Source organism: Hemicordylus capensis, chromosome 1, assembly GCF_027244095.1.
Source record: "Hemicordylus capensis ecotype Gifberg chromosome 1, rHemCap1.1.pri, whole genome shotgun sequence".
Lineage (NCBI taxonomy): Eukaryota > Metazoa > Chordata > Lepidosauria > Squamata > Cordylidae > Hemicordylus > Hemicordylus capensis.
Window position 1 is genome coordinate 251,530,612 of NC_069657.1, and position 21,056 is coordinate 251,551,667.

A 21,056-nucleotide genomic window follows, 5' to 3' on the forward strand; every position below is an offset into this window, starting at 1 on the left:
CGCATAATGTGTCCAAAGTTTGAGCCTGGTCATTTGTGCCTTGAGTGAAAATTCTGGATTGATTTGTTCTAGGATCCATTTGTTTGTTTTCCTGGCTGTCCATGGTATCCTCAAAAGTCTTCTCCAGCACCAAAGTTTAAAAGCGTCAATACTTTTTCTATCCTGCTTCTTCAAAGTCCAGCTGTCGCATCCATAGAGTGTCACGGGGAAAACCATGGTCTAAACGATTCTAATCTTTGTAGGTGTAGACATGTCACAGCATCTAAATATGCTTTCCAAGTCCTTCATTGCAACCCTACCAAGTGCTAGTCTGCGGCCTGTTTCTTCACTGCTGGATCCTTTACTGTTGATGGTCGATCCTAAAAGGCAGAAGCTATCCACCACTTCAATGTCTTCACTGTCAATTCTGAGGCTGGTTGCTGTACCCGTTGTCATTAGTTTAGTCTTCTTTACATTTAGTTGTCATCCCATTTTTTCACTGTGCTCCTTGACTTTCATTACTAGAGCTTGCAGGTCATCCACATTCTCAGCTATCAGAGTGGTGTCATCAGCGTAGTGCAGGTTTCTTCCTCCAACTTTAAAACCACGCTCATCTTCTTCCAGTCCAGCTTCTCTCAGTATATGTTCAGAATATAAATTGAATAAAGAAGGAGAAAGTATATAGCCTTGTCTTACTCCTTTGCCGAACTGGAACCAGTCTGTTTCACCATGTTGCGTCTGGACTGTGGCTTCCTGTCCTGTGTATAGGTTTCTCATGAGAACAATGAGATGTTCTGGGATGCCCATTTTCCTAAGGATGTTCCACAACTTGACATGGTCGACACAATTGATGGCTTTTCTGTAGACAATAAAGCACATATTGATTTCTTTTTGGTGTTCTTTGGCTTTCTCAATTATCCAGCGTGCATCAGCAATGTCTCTTGTTCCTGGGCCTTTTCTGAAACCAGCTTGAACATCCAGCATTTTCCCTTCCACATAGGGCTCTAATCTGCATTGGATGATTCTGAGCATTATTTTGCTAGCATGTGAAATTACACACACTGGCCAAATTCAGACATAACACAAAGCCAGAGTAAAACAGAGCAGAGGTTGGAACTCCATTATGTCCGAATTCATACAACAATGGTTGCGGGCTGAAAGCAACATGCAGTTTGCCTCGCCAGACTCCAGTTTGAACCTTTGGTTTGCAGTAAGGTTCAAGAGACCTGAGGTTTGGCTTCCAAAGCATTATGTCCAAATGCCGCCATAGCCATGAGTTTTTTGAAACCGCAATCTTAGAGATGGCTGTGCAGACCTACCCAGGATCATGCCTGCTCCATGCCTGTGGCACTTCATGCTGGCCGCTTTTCTGAGCACCAGCCCTGCCCCTCCTGTCTCTGATTCAACTATGCAGTTGCCTGGGAACAGGGATATCCCAAACTTGTCAGCCCGTCAAGTGGCAAAGTAACACAGGGGCTTTCCCTCTCTCCACTCTGTCCCTTGCTCCCCACTTGTGGCAAGCAGGGGCAAGGGGATGGGATGACAGGTTGGACGGTAAGTGCTTCACTCCCAGAGAATAAAGTGACAATGATGGATGTACACAAGCACAAACATTCCAGGTGGCAACATAAGCAGGGCACCTCATTAGTGCTGGGACAGGAACATTTGCTAGGGGGGTGGGTAGGTGGGTTCCTGGGATTGGGTTTAGAAGGCAACACCAACTAGGGATGTGCACGGAACCAGGCGGGGGTGTCTCGCTTTAAGGGTTGGGGAGGGTGCACTTATGCCTCCCTCCGCTTTCTCCCTGCTCAGTTTTGGTAAAGGCCTTCGGGGCGGCAGTGTACCTCCCTGCTACCCCTTTCTCCTTTTCAACCGGAAGTGGCCGGAAGTATTGGGCACATGTGCGCACGTTGCGCATGCATTTGTGCACATCGCAAGACACCCCCCCGCCTTTGAACCTCAAACCCACTCAGTGTTCGAACCTGTTCGGAGGCCCATAAAAGGTTCATACAGATCCCTAACCCCAACCAGGGATTCTTGGACAATTTCTATTTTTTCACAAATAAGATGGGGAAGGGGCCCCATTTCTTTTCCGTTGGGGATACCTGTGCAGTCCCTAGGTTTACTCATGTGAATGGCCAAGCAGCCCAAACAGCATTGCCATCACAGAAGAAAGTATCTTCCTCTGTGATAATGATGGATGCTGATCCTGAGTGAACTGCTCAGTCATGGGGACATCCCCTCACAACTCTTGAGAAGAACCATCTGTGGAGAATGGGGTGTTGGGCAGAATAGCTAATGCCACCCCCCCCTTCTCCCATATGCAGCTCTCTCATGAGAGTGTCAGGCCATGGGGGCTTTATATCGAGTCAGGTTGCTCTATGCAGGAAAGCCATGGGCAAGGGTGCCTTGGCAACTGCTCTCCCTGTCTTGGCAAGTGTCCCCAGGTAGCTGTCACAGCACTCCCTCTGCTAGCCCGTCCGCCTATGTGGGCGCATACACCCTTTCTTGTGCCCTGAAATTGCGACCCCGCTTTCTTGGGGTTGCTGGAAATCAAGGCTCTGCTCTTTTGTGATTCCCTGTGGGTGCAATGACAGCCCACACCTGGGAATTTTGAAAGGAAGTAAAGATCCATCCCCACACCTGTTCCCCCTGTCCACGCATGCGGATAGGCTCTGACACATGGAGCTTCACAATCTCCTTTGGGCCTGTGCAAGGCTCCCCAGGGGAGGAGGGAGTTGTAACTTTTTCTAGAGAGAGTGGGGCTCCCTTTGTTGGGTTTGCTCAACCCATAAGCGCACAGTCCAAAAAGACCGAGTGTGTGCCCACTGGCCCTCCCCAGTAGACTGTCTTTCTCTTGGAAATACTAGTCCACTGCCAGAAAGCCACCAGGGGAGCAGAAGTGTGGTCTGCATGGACTGGGTGAGTCCTTGCAAGAACATCCTAGGTTACGGCGGGACAGATCCCCCAGGATCCTTTGCCCTGCCTCATATACATATCCCCTCCTAGGAAGTCATCATCTTCCATTCCCTTCCCTAACAGGGTAGGGATGTGCACAAAATGTTTCATGCAGGTGGGGACAGGGGGTGAGTGATAGCTTTAAGGAGCAGGTACACAGGTCCTTACCTGCTCCTCTGCTGCCCCGCCGCCGTCCCGGTTGTGGTGCTGTACTGCTCAAAATAATGTATGGCTGCTTCCTTGTTCCAAGCAGCCTTCACATGGTGTCAACACACACATGGCATCTGCACATCTCAAATCATTTCAGTGCCTCTCTGATGTGCTGACACGTTTCGTGCACATGCCTATAACAGGGAAGTAGTGCCCCTGCAAGACCCCCCCCCCAAAAAAACCGTGCTTGTGCAGGATAGTTCTGTTGTGCGGCTTTTAGGAGGCAGACAATGCAGTTGCTGTCAGCAGAAGCAGTGGCATGGCATGGCATTTAAAGTCTCTTTCTATTTCAAGGGAGGGTGGGTGGACAGTTTCGAAAAGACATGATCATGCTCAGCACGCCCCCTTCAAATCATGTCCAACCACAGCCACCCTGGTGACATGGTGGTGCACTCAGGGGCGGAGCCACCATTGGGCAAACGGGTTCAAAGAACCCAGACTGTGCCCAATCAGGGGCCGTGAATGCGGCCCCAGACACGCCACCTTCATCTGATGTCAGACGCGGGAGCGTTATTTTGGTCCCAAACGGGGCTGCACGGCTCCGTTTGGAGCCGAAATTAGCCCGCATTGCGTTGGCAGCACGGCCAGAGTGACTCTGCCTGCCTTAAAGGCAGGGAGAGCCGTTCCTGGTTCCGCTGCCAATGCAGCGGGGCCAATCAATCAATCGTGTGGCCCCCGTTTAGGAGAGAGATTGGCCCGCGAAAGCAGTGCAGGCCGATCTCCTTTCCAAATGGGGCTACACAGCCACATGGGGCCACTGACATCAGACGTGGGGGCATGGCTATCCAGGTGCGTCTGATGTCAGATATGGGGGTTGGGGCCAGGGGGCTGCGGCAACAGCACATGGGCTTCCCCCAGCCTGGCTCCGCTCCTGGATGCACTGCCTACAGTCTGGCTACAAAGCTTAGGATATGGCCTTGGCTGCTAAGAGCAGGGAGGGGCCACCCTGGCCTGAAACTGGGGGCTGCTGAACCGCAGTTGGACGAATGTCTGTGATGCCATTTATTGATTGAAACTGAAACCACAGGTTAGTCAACCTCCGGTTTCACGTTACGTGCAACTTTGGCCACTGATTCGCAAGATGGAAATACATGTATTCCCTAATGATGCCATGCCATCAAAATGCCCACATCCTGAGGACTGGGATGTCCACACGTGCTCCCTCTTTGCTCTTTCTGTACATTGTTGCAAGCTCTAGTCTTTAGCCGAAGCCCCCCCCCCCCCGACAGACAAGCGGCGATTCCGTGGCCCTTTACCTCCAGCACCCCCCTCCCCGCTTTCTTGCTCAGTGATGATTGGCAGCAGGCTCTCCCTGTGTAGCATTGCAAGAAGCTGCCTCCGCTGCCTGTCTAGGCTTTGGGCGGCACTTCCGCTGCCGGAGCCTCCGCCTTATAGCCCGGAGCTGGCTGCTATAAGAAAGCTTGTTTTGGTTGCTTGCTGCAGCTGCTGCTCCTCCTCCGGTGTGAGCCCTGCTGCTGGAGCCCTGAGCCGGGGGTGGGAGGAGAGAGAACAAGCCTCTTGTGAAATACCCCGTAAAAAAATCACCACCACCACCACTCGTGCTTCTTCACAGATCTGAGCTCTCAAACCCTTCCCCACCCCCCAGCCCAACCCCACTGCCTGAGGAAATAGGTGGGTAATGTCTGCGGGCTTTGTAAGGCGGGGCGGGAGAAGAGCTGCTGCCGTTGCCCTTTTCAAGGAAGCTTGACTTCGTGTGCGTAGCAAACGCTGCCGGGAGGTTTTTAACTTGGATGCGGGCTTGTCTGCAACTCTGGAAGCAACCCGTCGCTTTTGCAGCTGCCTGCATGGCGGGCGGGAGGGAGGGAGAGAGAGAGGCGTGCAGCGGTCTGCGAAGCAGCCTGAGGAAATCACGAGGCGCGGTGGCGACATGACGATAGTCACATCCTCCTTTGCAGCTGTTGCTCCCCTCCCCGCCTCGCCACGGCTGGGTCCCCCCCCCGCGCTTGTTCCTTGAGTGATTGGGGCTTGCTGTGTGGCGTGGGTGTATATTTAGGTGCCCCCATCCCTGCTGCACTTGCAGCCCTGCGTTCTCCCCGCGTGACCTCCGGCAGCGTCCCACCTCCTCCTCCTCCTCGGCCCCTGCCCTTGCTCCCGGGAACGGACTGAGGCCGAAGAATGTGTGCGCGCGGGCGCCAAAGAACAAACCTGTGTGTTTCCCTTGCTAAGTAATCCCAGCTGGTGGGACGGCTGAAGCTCCCCCCCCCCGCCCGCTTTTCTTTTCTTCTGTCTTGTAATGGAGGAGGAGGAGGAGGAGGAGGAGGAGGGTGGGAAAGGCGTTGTCTCACCTTTTGTGCCTCAGCCTGGCATGCTTGAGTGAAGAAAGTGTGTTTGTGGGGTTTCTGCTCAGATCCGCAGTTTTTGGAAGGGGGTCGGTGTTCGTCGCTGCTGTCTTTCCTGTTCTCCCCCTTCGGCTGTTCCCGGTGCAGGAGGAATATGTGCGTGGGGACTCCTTTTTCCTGTTAGTAGAGAAAACTGGACAATTTATTATGACCTGCTTCGAGCTGTTGTGGGAAGATCATGAAATGAGAATTGTAAGGGACAGCTCTTCATATGGGAGCTGTAATAGAAACGCCCTCTTATTTCCCCCTTTAAAAGCCATCTGTGTAGCTTGATACGCTTGCTAGCTGATCCTTATGTACACAGCAACCACCCCATAAGAGTAATGGTGAACACTTGCTCTAAAACACAGCATAACTCGACACATTTCCTCAAACAATCTCTTATTTTTCTTTCCCTGCCCACCCCTTCCGGCACTTTGTGAATCTGTCCTGGACCCATAGGATTTGTGTGTCTAAGGAGAGATGTAAGGGACAACCTCTTATCGCCCACGATCTTAACCTTGTTCCGTTTGAAAGTTTTCATTTCGACGCGACTTCCAAGTAAGTGAGCAGAGGGTTGCTAGCAAAATAAAACCCAGCAACTTTAAAATGTCTAGCAACCCGGGAGGTGGAGCGGGGCGGGCTATCTGCGCAACCCAGTGCGAGGCGTATTTACTTGGAAACAAATTCCCCTTAATCCAGTGAAATTTATTCCCAGGTGAGTATGAGTGGGATATTGCAAAGTATGCAGCTTTGACAAGAGTAGTTGCTACCCAGAAAAGAAAAAAACACAAAGCCCACCACACTGGTTTGCTGTTCTGAGGTTTCACTGAAACTAGGGGGCGGAATGGAGTTATGAGCATCTACGCCTATGCCCCCTCCCCCAGTTGGCACATGGGGAGGAAAACTGAACCCGTGAAATCAAAGGAGCTTCTCAGCAGAGGGAGAGAAGCGAGGCCGGCTTGGGGAGGGGGCAGCGAGCAGGTCCTCGGCTGAGTCCAGATCCAGAGAGCAGTAGCCGCCAGCTGGGGTTTTCTTGGGAAACGTGCCACTGGAAGGAATCTGTAGTGAATTGCCGGGAAGGAAAAGGATTGGGAAAGCAGCAGCGTGATCCACCCCCTCTGTGCTGCAATCCAGTACTTTAGTGACGGGGGAGGCACAGTTTGAGACCCGCCTCTTTCATTGATGAAATTTAAATTCTTGTGGTTTTTACCTCTTAACCAGCTTGCCTGAGTCATTTATTTTCGAGGGCAGATTCAGGAAGGATCAGGGAGGAATCAAGCAGACGTGAAAACCTTGTAGGATTTGTTGGGCTGGCTGATTGGGAAGAGTAGTTTTATCACTGCAATTTTATTTTTTACGAAAAATACCTTTTCAGTAATTGATACTTTATAACTCTGGAATAACAGCTGGTGGAGCATCTGTTATCCCAAGGAAGGGGGCGTCAAGGAAAGGGGGAAAATACCATCCTCTTTCCCCCGAGCATTTCTTGTATAATCTTTTTCAGGGGCCGAGGGCCAGGGTATCTTAAATTTTCTATATTTATAAAAAAATAGTATTTATTTTCGTAAGGATCCAAAATGTCGTCATTTGCAAAAGGTAAGTCCTGTTTTGTTCCTGAAATGTTTTAAAGCTGCATGATGCTTGTGGTTATGTGTGGGTTTTAATACTGTACTGCTTTGCAGCTTCACTAGCAGTGGCTGCAGAAGTACCGCGGTGATGGTCGATGGTAGAAGGAGGGGAGGGGGCTTGAAAGGGGAGTATCAGTTGAGTAAATTAAGAAAATATATTTTCTCCTCTAGTGCTGAGGAGATGACAGCAGAGCGCCTTCAGCCTTTTTAGCTGGCTCCCCTAGTTTGTGTATGAATGTAGAGGTTTTTTCTTCTGCTTTTCTTTAAATACATAGAAACTGCAAAACCAGACTGAGGCTGTTGTGATGGCTAGCTCTGAATCTGGCAAATTGCAACTGCATCAAGTTGAGTGACAGTCCAAATTTGTCACCTGGTCTTTCTGCCAGGCGACAAATGTAATAAATGAATATTCAACCCATTGTCTGGCTCTTTTAATGGTTCAGGTAAATCTGGGCATGGAGTTTTTCTGGTGGGATATGGCTGGCTCTTTTCTCTATATCTGTGTGTACGTGGTCTGACTTTCAGAATAATCTATTGCGAAACTGGAAATAGCCCGTAAGAGGTCACTTTCAGGAAGCTCAATGACTCTGATGCATTCTGTGGCACTTTTTCTTTCTTTCAAGGAAATGATTCTTTGGAGTGATCCAGCAGAGCAGACTCTTGTCTTTGCCCATTATTATTCCCAAAAGACTCGTTAATAGAGTGTCTAGCCAAACAGAAGTTTTCCTACCTGTATGTACATTGTGCAGAATACTTTGGACTCTATAATATAGATATAAAGGATATTAGTGTCATTAACTTTGTATCCTTCCTGGAGACTGTTTATAACTAGTGAGCAAGATTGTATGTTCTGGTTGTTGACACACTATAACCTGTAGGCAGACTGAGAAAAGAGCTAAAAGCAGATGAAGCAGTTGTCTTGAACTAGGTAGCCTGAAAGTGGTTTAGTTATAACTAATCAACTTTGCACAGCAAAGAGACTATAAACATGTGTGTGTGTGTGTTCTTAAGCCCAATTCTATAGGAGGCCTTTTTGCATAAAGATGGTTTCACTTACATTTCTTATGCTGTCAGTTTACTAATACCATAAGTAAGTTTGATAGGCCCTAGAACTATGGTGGAGTCCAATAATCGTTAAAATACTTGGAAATGTCCCCTTCGACCCAGGCAGTCTTGCATGGTATTTCCCAGCCTGCTGATAATACCCAATTTCCAGCACTAGACATAGAAGCTGAGGCGTTTACATATAATGATTTTACTTTTTGCTGTTGGTCTTGTGGTAGCAAGTATGACTTGTCCCCCTAGCTAAGCAGGGTCCGCCCAGGTTACATTTGAATGGGAGACCACATGTGAGCCCTGTCAGATATTCCTCTCAGGGGATGGACCCGTTCTGGGAAGAGCAGAAGGTTTCAAGTCCCCTCCCTGGCTTCTCCAAGAGAGAGAGATTCCTGCTTGCAACCTTGGAGAAGCTGCTGCCAGTCTGTGAAGACAATACTGAGCTAGATAGACCAATGGTCTGACTGTATACCACAGCTTCCTATGTCAAATTATCTGAAAATGTTAGCTTGACCAAAATTGCTTTATACATATCTTCTTAAATATGTCAGATTTTTATTCTCTTAAATGCAAAATGGGTCCCTAGTTGCATACATAGGCTACTGTGAGCTGGTTCTCACGTGGCTAAAATGTAGGATATACCCCAATTTTAGGTTTATTAACTAATGGGGAGGGAGGCAAAATAAAGTTGAAACATGAACTATTAATGTATCCTCTTCTCCCAGTATACTTGAGGGTGTTTTTTTTTTAAAAAATATTTAATGTTCAGTAACTCTAAGCAATGTATTACCTACCTTTATACCTAATGGATTTTAAGAAGCTAGTATTAATCAGCTGTGATAGTGCAGCGGGGAAGCAGCTTGCCTAGGGAGCAAGAGGCTGTTAGTTGGAATCCCCACTGGTGTGCTTCCCAGACTGTGCCTAGTAAATATTGATTTGTAGTCGCCTATATCAGGCAGCAGCGATATAGGAAGGTGCAGGAGGCAGATGCTCACTTCAGTTAAAACAGCAAAGGCATCATCTCACACTGTGCAGGAGGAAGGCAATGGAGAACCACTCCTGTATTCTACCAAGAAAACCACATGGCTCTGTGGTCGCCAGGAGTAAACACCAACTTGATGGCACAATCTTTTCTTTCCTTTTTAATATGAAAGCTACTATCATTGTTAACAGCATGAGAGCACTGTTAATGAGGTAGCCCATGGCCCCCCCACAAATTTTGGGCCTCAATTCTTCAGCCAATAAAAGCATGCTTAAAACCTACATGTTACTGGGTGCAGAATTATACTTTGTATGATGTCTGTTTAAAAAAAAGAAAAGAAAAATTGAGATTACCTAGTTCTGATGTAAATTCTGTAACGGTTATCACCAAGTATTCTTTAAACTTGCACCCATGGTTCTCTCCTGTGTTGAGACCTTGTAAGTCATGTTTTCATGTTTTCTACTGAAGCAAATTCTGATTGGTCCAAACCTCTACTGAAATATATTCAGGGTATTTATACTGAAATGCATCTTCATTTTTGATAGCATAATATTGTTGCCTGAATTTTTATTAGGACTATGCTTTTATTTTCAAGTGCCATTTGTAAGCATTGTTTCTTTGTGTTGAAGTATGTTTAGGCCAAGTATCTTATCAACGAGTATATTCAGGCACATGTAGTGAGGCTACTTGGATTTGATAGGCAGTGAATGGGCACCTGGGTAAAAAGTAGCTGGAGTTTGTCCCTTATGCTAAATGCTAAGGGTACAATGATGACTGAAATAAAATAAATTATGGAAAATCTCACTGATTGCAGAGCTTTTGGCTTAATTCCAAAGATGTTTGGAAGTAGGGTCTCCACTGTAATGTATTTTAAATGTCTTGATATAATGCTTTATAGGTCTCGGTTCCATCAAACATAATAAGCCTAATGCAGCCAAAGTTAAGCACAAGGTTAAGTCTGCATTTGGAATAAATGCCAATAGGATTGGACTCGCATATTGATTTTAGTGGGACAGAGCCAAACACATGTTTAGCTCTCTCACTGAAGCCAATGGTTCTAAAAAGTGCCTGATTTTAGGTGGATTATGTCCAGTGTGCTATTAAACTCCATATTCACAGTCAGATTCCATCACTCATCTTATTCATGGGCTACTCCCTTGGACAGATAATGAGGTCTTTGCTCACACCAGTATTACTTCAAACTCCCCCCCCCCCAAAAAACCCTCTACTACAAATAATCCTAATATAAACTCTGGGGTATCTATTAATGTCTCACACTACTAGAATGAGAGAAACCACATTTCTCCCTTCTGTTTCTTGCACTTGGTATTTAAATGCTGCCCAAAACACATTGGGCAGCATGCAGAATGAGTTAATCATGACTGACTTGTCTGGATGCAGCCCATTGACAGTTAACAGCTGTGGATGCCATTGCACTTGACATTGGCAAATGTCTGAACCTGCCCATTGTGTCAAGGGAGTGCAGATGTGAAAATTTTTCCAAAATGTGTTTACCAAGTACTACCACATTCATATCATAGTCTACAGTCTATGTTTTGTGTGTGCATGTGGACTCAGATGTTGGTGGAGATTAAAAGAACCATACTACTAGTTCTGCATGCTCAAGAAAACTTTAGTCTTGTGTATCTTCAACATCAGCCTCAGATGCTTCATGACAAGCCTCTCTTGAACCGAAGCAGAGTTTCAAAAGCAATTGTATGGTGCAGTGATTTGTTAGCCAGTGTGGTGTAGTGGTTAGAGTGCTGGACTAGGACCGGCGAGACCCAAATTAAAATCCCCATTCAGCCATGATACTTGCTGGGTGACTCTGGGCCAGTCACTTCTTTCTCGGCCTGACCTACTTCACAGGGTTGTTGTGAGGAGAAACTTCACCTCTCTGGGTTCCTTGGAGGAAGAGCGGGCTATAAATGTAATAAAACGTAATAAATAATAACTGATTTTTTTTTTTAACCCAATAACAAAAAATACCTCCACTGCTACTGGGCACTCTCTGACCGTTCGTCATGCTTAAAGGAGCATCCGGATTTTGAATATCTGTAGCACTGCTTAATGAAATACTGTATTCCAAGCCTGGTAACATACAAAGAGCTACATTTAACATAACACACACCTAATGGCTCAGTGGGGAAATGCTTGACTAACAAGCAGAAGGTTGCCAGTTCGAATCCCTGCTGCTGCTATATTGGGCAGCAGCGATATAGGAAGATGCTGAAAGGCATAATCTCATATTGCTCAGGAGGAGGCAATGGTAAACTCCTCCTGTATTCTACCAAAAGAAAACCACAGGGCTCTGTGGACACCAGGAGTCGAAAGCGCCTTGATGGCACACTTTACTTTTACTTTACACCTTAGGTATTCCTTTATTTTTGGCATACCTTATGTTCTCACAGATTTCGTAGGTTGTAGGTTTCAGGTTTCCTGCTCTGGGCACTCCTAACTGTGGGCAAATTCTGTACCTTCAAGACATCCTGGTATGGTGAAACCTGTGGTATTCAAACTAGTCATTTTACTATAGAAGAGTTTTTCTAAAGAGGGAATGAGTTCATAGCTCATTTCAGAAGAAATGCCAGACAGTGGTTTGATACTACGCGAGCAAGCCTGGAATGAGAACTGGGTTTACGCAATTCTTTTCTCCATATGCTTTGCAACTTCCTCCCTCCCTTCCTGGTTTGTCATTGCATCTGAACCAGCAAACTAGGGTGTGTGCTTAATCAGCAAACCTGGATTGTAAACCAGTTCAGGAGAACATAGTGAGGTAGGCAGAGGTTTGTAGTAAACAATTGTCTTACAATTTGTAGTATGTACTACAGACTTAAGTATGTAGTACACTGCTCTGGGCTCCTTGGAGGAAGAGCAGGATATAATATGTAGATGATGATGATAATTTTGCATCATTTGCCTTTCGTTTGTATAGAGAAATCCAAATTTTCAGTGACAGTTGCGGGCCGGGGAGAGTGTGGCAAAATCTTTGAAGTCAGTAGGGTAAAATGCATCGTACTGACACTGTGTCTGTCACTGAGGATTGAGAATCTTATTAAAGGGCCAGAGATGTAGTAAGTTATAAAACATAATCAATACGGTATAAAACATTGATGCGGGGCAGGCAATAGTTGTCCTAGCCAAATGAATCCCTTGAACACCAGTATGTTCAGCTCTTCAGACTGGCAAGCAGTCATGTCAACACTCTTCCCACCATCTGAAAACAGAAACAGTTGTGTGAGGGGAAGGTTCTTATTTCTGGGGTTCTTATTTCTTTAGAGTAAAGGAATATCTCCTTATTTCTATGTTCTTCCACAGCTTCAGTGTTCTGCCAAAATTAACTGAACATTTTGAGGTTTTTTATCAATAAACCAGAGCCCCTGGTGGCGCAGTGGTAAAACTGCCGCCCTGTAACCAGAAGGTTACAAGTTCAATCCTGACCAGGGGCTCAAGGTTGACTCAGCCTTCCATCCTTCCGAGGTCGGTAAAATGAGTACCCAGAATGTTGGGGGCAATATGCTAAATCATTGTAAACCGCTTAGAGAGCTCCGGCTATAGAGCGGTATATAAATGTGCTATTGCTATAATTAAAAAAATATTACCAGGGTGCAGAACATACTTGTCTTTTAACTTAGAGGAGCACATATTGCTCATTGTATCTGCCTTTTGCTTTAGTTTCCAGAACTGGCATCCCTCCTGCCAAACTTCATCATGAAAGGTTGTTGCTTGTCTCCCTTGTTGCCAGCCCAGAGGCATGAGAGGTGTGCCTGATTTTCCCTTCTGCCCCAGAATGTTCTCTTTAATTACTGGGGGTAGGGTGGTGATGTAAAGCAAAAGGAGGAAGGGCTCCCTCCCTAGATTTGTATAGCACACACTCACACTCTCTCTAGATCTGGGTAGATGTTTCTCCTCTGCTTGCCCTTCCTCATTTGTGAATTGTTTCAGGCACCATGGAAGTACATCTCTGTGTTGCCTTGAAATGGTTTTAACAAGCCCACGACTAAACTGCAACTTTTAAACCAGCTTCCAAGCCAATTTAACTTTGGTAGGTCCTAACAAAGGAATTCTAATAATTTGCATTTCTGTGAAGAATCTGCTGATTTAATACAGAATCTCAGCACCCTTCTGAAACTAGTCCCCATAAATCTTTGGGAAAGCCATAAATATATTTAAATTTGCAGTGGCAGTATTTACTTGGACTAAAAAGCATGTCATATAAAACACCTTCTACTTCTTGCAGTATATTATTCTTGTGAATTTGTAGGGAGGGTGGGTGAGCATTTATAGTATATGTGGTTAAAACCCATGAGTTCCCCATCTATAGTAATATCAGTTAATAAGCTCCTTTCCAGTGAGCTCTATTGCAGGCATGCAGGGCTTGTAAAACGAACTTCTCGAACAGCAGCCCCCTCATGCTCCTTTGGAAGTTGGTTCTGATATCTCCAACACCATGTTTCAGAAGTAGATACAGCTTTGAAAAATAACATTGCAAGTCCTTCTGTTTGTGCAGATCTTGCTGTGACTCTAGATCTGGGATCTAGAATTTCCCCCTGTACAAGTAGGCAACTATTCTTCCATATGCAAGTAGACAACATAACAGTGGTATTTTGACATTCACTTTGCAATTTCAGTGACCTGGTGATAAGCTGTAATGGCCTAGATATGGATCACAATCATGTCACTTGGTGTAGGTACCAAGCACATAGAAAATGCACATTTTAAGTATTGAATTGGGCTGCTTTTCTAGATGTAAGATCAACAAGTATATTGAAAATAATAATAGGCAGCTTTTTAGTACATTGGGGGGGATCCAAAGTAGAATAATACCTTTATTAAAACCAGCTAAATTATCACAAAGTACTGTAGTTAGTGATGAGTTCTGAGCTTTCTAGAACTTGAAACTGGATGTTAAACGGGGATAGAAAATTTTCCATCATGTCCTATTTTATCTTCTTTATATTGTTTGACATCTAGCCCAAAGAAGAGTTTTGGAGAACTCAAAAAGTGTATTGATAATGTATAATAGCTGATATAGGGAGAACCAGTAAGAATACTGCTTTTTCAAGACAGATCTTTGTCTTGTTTCATTCCCACATGTGGTATTCTATGGTGATGAAGTACTTGCTCCCTTTAAATCTAAGCACTTAAAGCGTCTGAATGTCACTGTATTCTCTCCACTTCACTCCACTCCTGTGTGCTGTGGTACGTGCATTGCAGCACTCTGCCTACCTGAAAGACAGAGCAGTCAGGAAAATGGCTACTGTAAGCAACAGAGAAGAAATAGAATCGGAGTATACCACATGCATTCTGATATAATGAAAGTCTTGAGCAAGTTAAAACTACTTGTACATAAAACAAAAATGCTCTGGGCAATTATTGCAAAACCTAGAAATACCCTCTTATAGCAACTGGCGTGTTGTAAAATGAAAAGCAAAGTTCACATATTGAAACAGTCAGGTTTTTCTCTTGATAATTTCTTCTTTACTAATAAATTCTTTCTCTTTATTTATTTATTTAACATATTTATATACTGCCCAAAACTTACGTCTCTGGGTGGCTTACAATAAAACAGCACAAATTAAAACGTTAAAATCAGTTAAAACAATGTTAAGATCTGTAAGTCTAATTAAAAGCTTGGGTGAACAAATGTATTAACTGCCTTTCAAAAAGTCATCAGAGATGGGGAGGTGCTTATTTCAACAGGGAGCACATTCCAAAGCCTCGGGGCAGCAATAGCACAGGCCAATCCCCAGTGGCCACCAGAGGAGCTGGTGGCAATTACAGTGTGCTATTACAAAACCACACGGAGTGCCTCAAAACTCTTTTATATCACAGTTTTTTCAGATTTGTCATTCAAGATCAGTAATGGTGGTTCTGAGATTGTCAACATGTTTAAGACATGCAGCCTTTTTTTTTGAACTATCAGGGCAAGCCAAGCTGTGTCTGTGGATCTCACACTGCTATGCTGTAGATCAGCACTCTAATCTTACTACTGGATGCTCATTTCATTATCTCTGCATGTGTAATATAAGTGGATTTTAAAAACCAAAGTAAATACTGATGAGAGGGATAGAGCAATTCATTCTTCATGTTGCCTAGTAATGGTAGGGGTTAAGAAATGTTGAGTCAGTACACCAGCTGGACAAAAATCTTACTGGTCAGATTTTAATCTTACTGGTACATGTGTGCTGTTGGGGAGCTACACCAGCCTGCTGTGTTGCATAAACATGCAACACATGCCAGCTGTTTTGTGTGTGGGGTTAAGGGCTGAATGGGAGGGTGGCTCTGTTACCTGAGAGAAGGCCTCCTGCGCAGAGCCATTTTTGGAGCGGGGTGGGGCTGGGCAGGCCCTGCTTAGCTAAGGGGACACGTCATGCTTGCTATCACAAGACCGGCTCTCAACTGTGAACTGGGCTACACCTTGCAGACCTAGGGGAAGAGGAGGAGGAGAGCTGGTCTGGTGGTAGCAAGCATGAAGGGTCCCCTTTGCTAAGCAGTGTCTGCCTTGGTTTGCATTTGGACAGGAGAGCCAGCGTGGTGTAGTGGTTAGAGTGCTGGACTAGGACCGGGGAGACCCGAGTTCAAATCCCCATTCAGCCATGAAACTAGCTGGGTGACTCTGGGCCAGTCACTTCTCTCTCAGCCTAACCTACTTCACAGGGTTATTGTGAAAGAGAAACTCAAGTATGTAGTACACCGGTCTGGGCTCCTTGGAGGAAGAGCAGGATATAAATGTAAAAATAAAAATAATAATCACAAAACTTCTTTATCTGGGAGTTATTCCCATTGAATTCAATGGGACTTACTTCTGAATAGACATGCATAAGATTGCACTGTAATTTAAGTACTATTCTTTCAATGAAAACAAGATACACACATTTACAAGCCTCTAATCAGTTGTGGTTTGAAGCTTTTTATTTTTTTATTTTTAAGTGGGGTGCAGCCATGGGGCTAAGCAGAGGGAAAGAGGGGATGCCAAGATTGGGCTCTGCTTACAGGGAAATCGTTGTATTTTGTCTAGCAATATTTTGTTTTGTTGAGAAGTTTGTCCCAGTGGGGATCCTGTATAGAGAGCGTGGGAGGTGGAGTCAGAAAAGGAGAAGGAGAAAATAGAGTTGTTTCTGAAAAATCTATAGATTACTTTGGGCTTATGAGGAAAGAAGCTATAAAGCAGAAAGCCCAATCGCCAAAGCAAGCGTCCACCCTGCAAGCCGCTCCTCTCCATAACGTTTAGCCCCCCTTGAGGAAAGGAGGTCAGGTGCGCTTGTCTCGGTGACTCGGCTCTCTCTCCGTCAGCAGAGCCCAGGCGCGGAAGAGGCAGCCCCCCTCTCTCTCCCCCTTCCTCTGCTTCCTCCCGAGGCGCTTGCCCTTCGGCAGAGTTCAGTGGTGCGGCCAGCACAGCAGCCCCCGCTTTCCCTCTGCTCTCCTCGTGGCTTGGTGGGATTCCTCCGTTGCAGGTTGTATCCAAGCCGCTGGAAGAAGGCCGGGTGGGGGAGCTGCCTCCCTGACTGGGCTAACCCAGTGGGCTTCCCCCCACCCCTCCCAGTGCAAACCGGCCACCACTGCCCCTCCCTCCTTCTCCTCTCCACCTCGTGGGGCACGCGCCTGCTTTTGCTGCTGAGAATCTGCCGCACCGCAGTTCCGGTGACAGCACGAGGATTGCGGCTGCGCGGTGGGGGGTGGGCTGGGGGAGGAGGCAGGAAAATGTTCTGGAGGAAGGGAGATGGGTGATGCCAACAAATCACTAGAACTGGAGGACAGCATGGTAGCTCCTGTGGTCAGGCTTTTGTTTTTGTACGACCGGGTATGTTGGGATGAAAATTGCATGGCTGGGGTTCTGTGGTGCTTGACCACTGAGTTGCAAAATGGCTTGGTGACTTTTCTTCCAAGGCAGTTGCTACAAGCCTGACTTTTGGGTGGTGGTTGTTTTTGTTTGTTTTGTTCATGATGCTCACCGTTAGCTGACTGACACTTCTGCATTAAAAATAAGTGCACCCTCCTTTCTCTTATCCACTGATTGGGGGAGGATAATTTAGCTTTTAGAAATTGTGTGCATAAGAAATCTGAAATGCAATATAACATTGCTTTTTAATGCATTGTTAAAAGTTGCCTATACTTCTCATGGAAGGCAGCAAATAGTGGGAATGGCACCACACTAACAAATGCAGGAAGACAGAAAGAGGAACAGCACAAGAATAATTTATTACTAGGACAAGATATTTTGTAGTCCCCTAAGAAGAGGATATCAGCTGTGGTGGCGCAGTAGGAAAGCAGCTTGCCTAGAGTGAAAGAGGCTCTTAGTTCTAATCCCTGCTGGTGTGCTTCCCAGACTGTGCCTAGTAAATATATTTGTAGTCGCGTGAATTGGGAAGCAGCAATATAGGGAGGTGCTGAACAGCATCGTCTCATACTGCGCGGGAGGAGGCACTGGTAAATCACTCCTGTATGCTACCAAGAAAATCACATGGAATGTGATTGCTAGGAGTTGACACTGACAAAATCTTTCCTTTCCTGAGAAGAGGTCATTTTTTTGCATTGAAACGGTTTGGGACTCATACTAGTAATTTTTGCACCATTCCTTTTTCTGTCCTATATTTCATATGGAAGCATTTTATTCCTATTTTTCTAATGTCTAAAATTATTTGTTTTTAAATAGATTTTAGCAAAGCAATGTCTCAGGCTGGTACTTCCCCGTTCCAGGAGGTGATCAGACAAGAACTGGAGTATTCCATGAAAGTGGAACTGGACAAAATTCTTGCCACTGCACCACAGAATGAGCTAGAGGTAGGGACTGAAGAAAACTGCTGTTCATTTGGGGATGTATTTAATATGATTTCTCGAAACTTAGAAGCATATTGAAATATGGTGTAATGATCATCTTCATGTTAAGATCTGGACAGACATCCTTAGGCCTGCAGAAGGAAAAATGGACTGGCAATAGCACTTAAATCTGAACCTTTTTAGGTTCAATCTAAATCTAATTTAAGCCTGGACTTGGTTGCCCTTAAATATAATGTGATCCATATGACTGCATGAGGTTGTAAACCTAATTTAGAATGAAATCTAGTATATTCTTTGCATTTTGACCAAACAAATGATGATTTGGGACTGGATTGGGTTATATGTTTACTTGACCTATGTGGTGGAAGTGTGATTGCGTCCCTTTTCTCTGTCCACCTGTTGCTGAGTACAAGCTTAGGTGTGTTGGATTTTACATGCAAATTCTGTATTCAAACATGAGACTCGTATATGGATGGCAGAGAGGGAAGGTGTGCTCTTGCTCCCCTACCATGCAGATCAGATTAACTGGCACTGAAGAAGGGTTCATTTCAATTGCGCTTTCACTAGAGTTGCTGGCAGTTTGTGTTCTTGGCTGATACTGCTATTTGAAAAAGAAAAATCTAACTCACTCTCTGTCTTTTTCAGCACACTAAAAAAGACCTGGAGGGGTTTAAAAAACTCTTCCATAGATTCTTACAAGAAAAAGGACCTTCTGTGGACTGGGAGAAGATTCAGAGACCTCCAGAAGATTCTGTAAGTTGCAACATGATAACCACTTTTTAGTGATCTTTCTGAAATGTGTCATTAGCAACAATACATGTATGTGATCTAGCACTAGGACACTTTGAAAAGTATCCTGGTGTAGAGGTTTTGAGTATGTAAATACATTTGTTGGTAATGTGGGCCCCTTGAAGATTGCTCAATAAATATTATTTTACTTACATATGAAAACCATGTTAGCAGAGTCCCGAGGTTAGTATGAGATTCCCAGCCATGTTCACGATTATGCTGCAGGTTAGGCAGCATGTTTCAGGTTGATTCTTGCTTGAAGTAAACTGCTGCTGTCTTCCACTTCAGTTTTGTCTTTACCTTTATCTAGCTTCAAATTTAGGAGTACCTTAGTTGTGTTTGATCTTATCAGACAACTTAGCAATTGAAGGGCAGGATGTTTAACACCCTTTAAACACAATCTGGAAATACTGGTGATGGTAGCTCAACAGGGTTGAAAAGCTGGCTGTGCATCTCACTTTCATATAAAGAATTTATGTAGTTGAGACATGCAGGTTAGGAGGTCACTCCAGGGTCAAAGGAACGAAACTCTTTAGTTTTGTATGTTTCTATTGTTTTCAGTGGGAATTGAAAAGACATTGATGCCTTTTTCTTCTCCTAAATCCTGTCCCCACTAAGCTTCGGGTAACGGTTTGGGGATGGCAATATGCAGGGAAATGTGTGTCCATTTCTCACCAGAACACGTATCTCGTAATCAAAACAAATCACAACTCAAGGCAGGCAGACACCCAAGTTTTGGCTTTGTCAGTCTGCGATCCAGCAAAACCAGATAGCTCTACAGCAATAGTACAACATTTATACTCGGTGCTAAAACCACAGAAGCAAAACTTCTTCCTTCCATACTGATGTATCCTCTTCAAGAGAGGCACACTATGAAGCTCTTCACATGCAGAGGCAAAACTGGGCGAAAGAAGCCCAGCCCGGTTTTGCCTGCACGTGTGCACCGCTGGGATCGATCCCAATCCTGGTGGCACCTTGGCAGCAAACCCGCCTCTGTAGCCACCCTCTAAAATGAGGTTAGGAGAGCCCTCATAAGTCCCTATAAGTCCTGTTTTTGTGATTGTCCTCCACTCTGGCTGCCTGGAGCCAGGGCTGGCAGACATTAGGGGAGGGGAGATCCCTCTAATGCACCGTGCACTCGCGTGGTGTGATGAAAAATTTATTTTGTAATAATAATAAAATTATTATTATTTTAATTGTTAAATTTATATACCGCCTTTCATTAAAACAATCCCAAGGTGGTTTACAGCAAAATTTAAAAACAAGATTATAAAAATGATAGTTAAAATATTAAACTAAAAATATAAAACAAATCTGATTTAAAAAAATTAAAACACAAGTATAAAAACAATACAAAATATGAAGTACAAAGAGCAGCAGCAGAGACAATCATATAAAAGCCTGGGTAAAAAGCCAAGATTTAACATGCTTTCTGAAAGCTGTGATGGAGACTGAGGAGTGAATAGCCACCTGGAGAGCATTCCAGAGTCTGGAGGCAGCAACAGAGAAAGCCCTGTCTCGCGTGCATGACAGCCGAGCCTCCTTCATTGTTGGCACCTGGAGCAGAGCCCCCTCAGATGACTATGGGAGCTCCGGGGGGTTGGGTGACGTGTTGCGGCGCCCTGACTCTCTGAGCTACCAGCAATAGTCTGGGCCGGCGATCCGCCCACCAAAGAGGGAGCACTCGGTAGTCTGTGGGGAAGTAAACTTTTCAGGCTTCCTCCCCGCTAGCCCTCTTGCCCTTTCTCACTGCTCATGAGAGAGGGCTCTGTAAGGGTTCTCTCTGCTCCCCAGTCCCTTACATCTTGAAACTCCCTCCTTTTGAGTTGCCCCTCCCTTCCCATGGCAACACTTGATTTGTATGATAACAAGCCAGTCAAGAAGCAAGGAGATTGCAAGGCAGTTGGGAGCCAGTGCCAGAAAACCAATCAGCAAGGGAAAAACAGGCCTCCAAAATGGCGCTCGGAATGTCGAAACATTTTGACTTAAAATGGGGTTGTTTTGTTCCAAGCTCGAAACAGGCCCTTTATTTAAAGGGTGTTTTGTTTCAAGCTTGAAACACTTGAAAAGGCCCGTTTTGAGCTCGAAACGGCACATCCCTACTTGAAGAGCCACCAGTGCCATATGGCTTATAGAGTGTTGGTCCTTGACATGGATTGCCAGCTGACATGGCTGGGATCAGACCCAACCCCCACTTTTTTTTTTGCAGGTTTGTGATTGGTTCTCAATGCAAAAGCTGTTCATTTATTTAAATTTTGTTGTAAACTGCCCAATTTTGTTGTAGACCACCCAGAGACGTAAGTTTTGGGCTGTATAAAAATATGTTAATGA

The 21,056-nt window shown here is 45.2% G+C and overlaps 1 protein-coding gene across 8 annotated transcripts in view; it reads left to right on the forward strand.

Annotated features, from left to right (window-relative positions):
• Positions 1 to 4,581: 4,581 nt before the first annotated feature.
• UGP2 (UDP-glucose pyrophosphorylase 2) overlaps positions 4,582 to 21,056 on the forward strand; it is a 44,350-nt gene continuing 27,875 nt past the window's right edge. Inside the window, exons 1-4 of one of the 8 annotated variants that reach the window (XM_053284393.1) lie at positions 4,648 to 4,779; positions 5,949 to 6,047; positions 17,812 to 17,939; positions 18,582 to 18,689. In XM_053284393.1, coding sequence (XP_053140368.1) covers positions 17,826 to 17,939; positions 18,582 to 18,689 — 222 coding nt within the window. In that variant the 5' untranslated portion in view covers positions 4,648 to 4,779; positions 5,949 to 6,047; positions 17,812 to 17,825. Of the gene's footprint in view, positions 4,780 to 5,586; positions 5,627 to 5,948; positions 6,048 to 6,415; positions 7,086 to 16,244; positions 16,414 to 16,485; positions 16,613 to 16,841; positions 16,960 to 17,811; positions 17,940 to 18,581; positions 18,690 to 21,056 lie in introns of those variants that run through there. The other 7 variants (XM_053284388.1, XM_053284386.1, XM_053284387.1 and 4 more) reach the window with 7 other exon arrangements.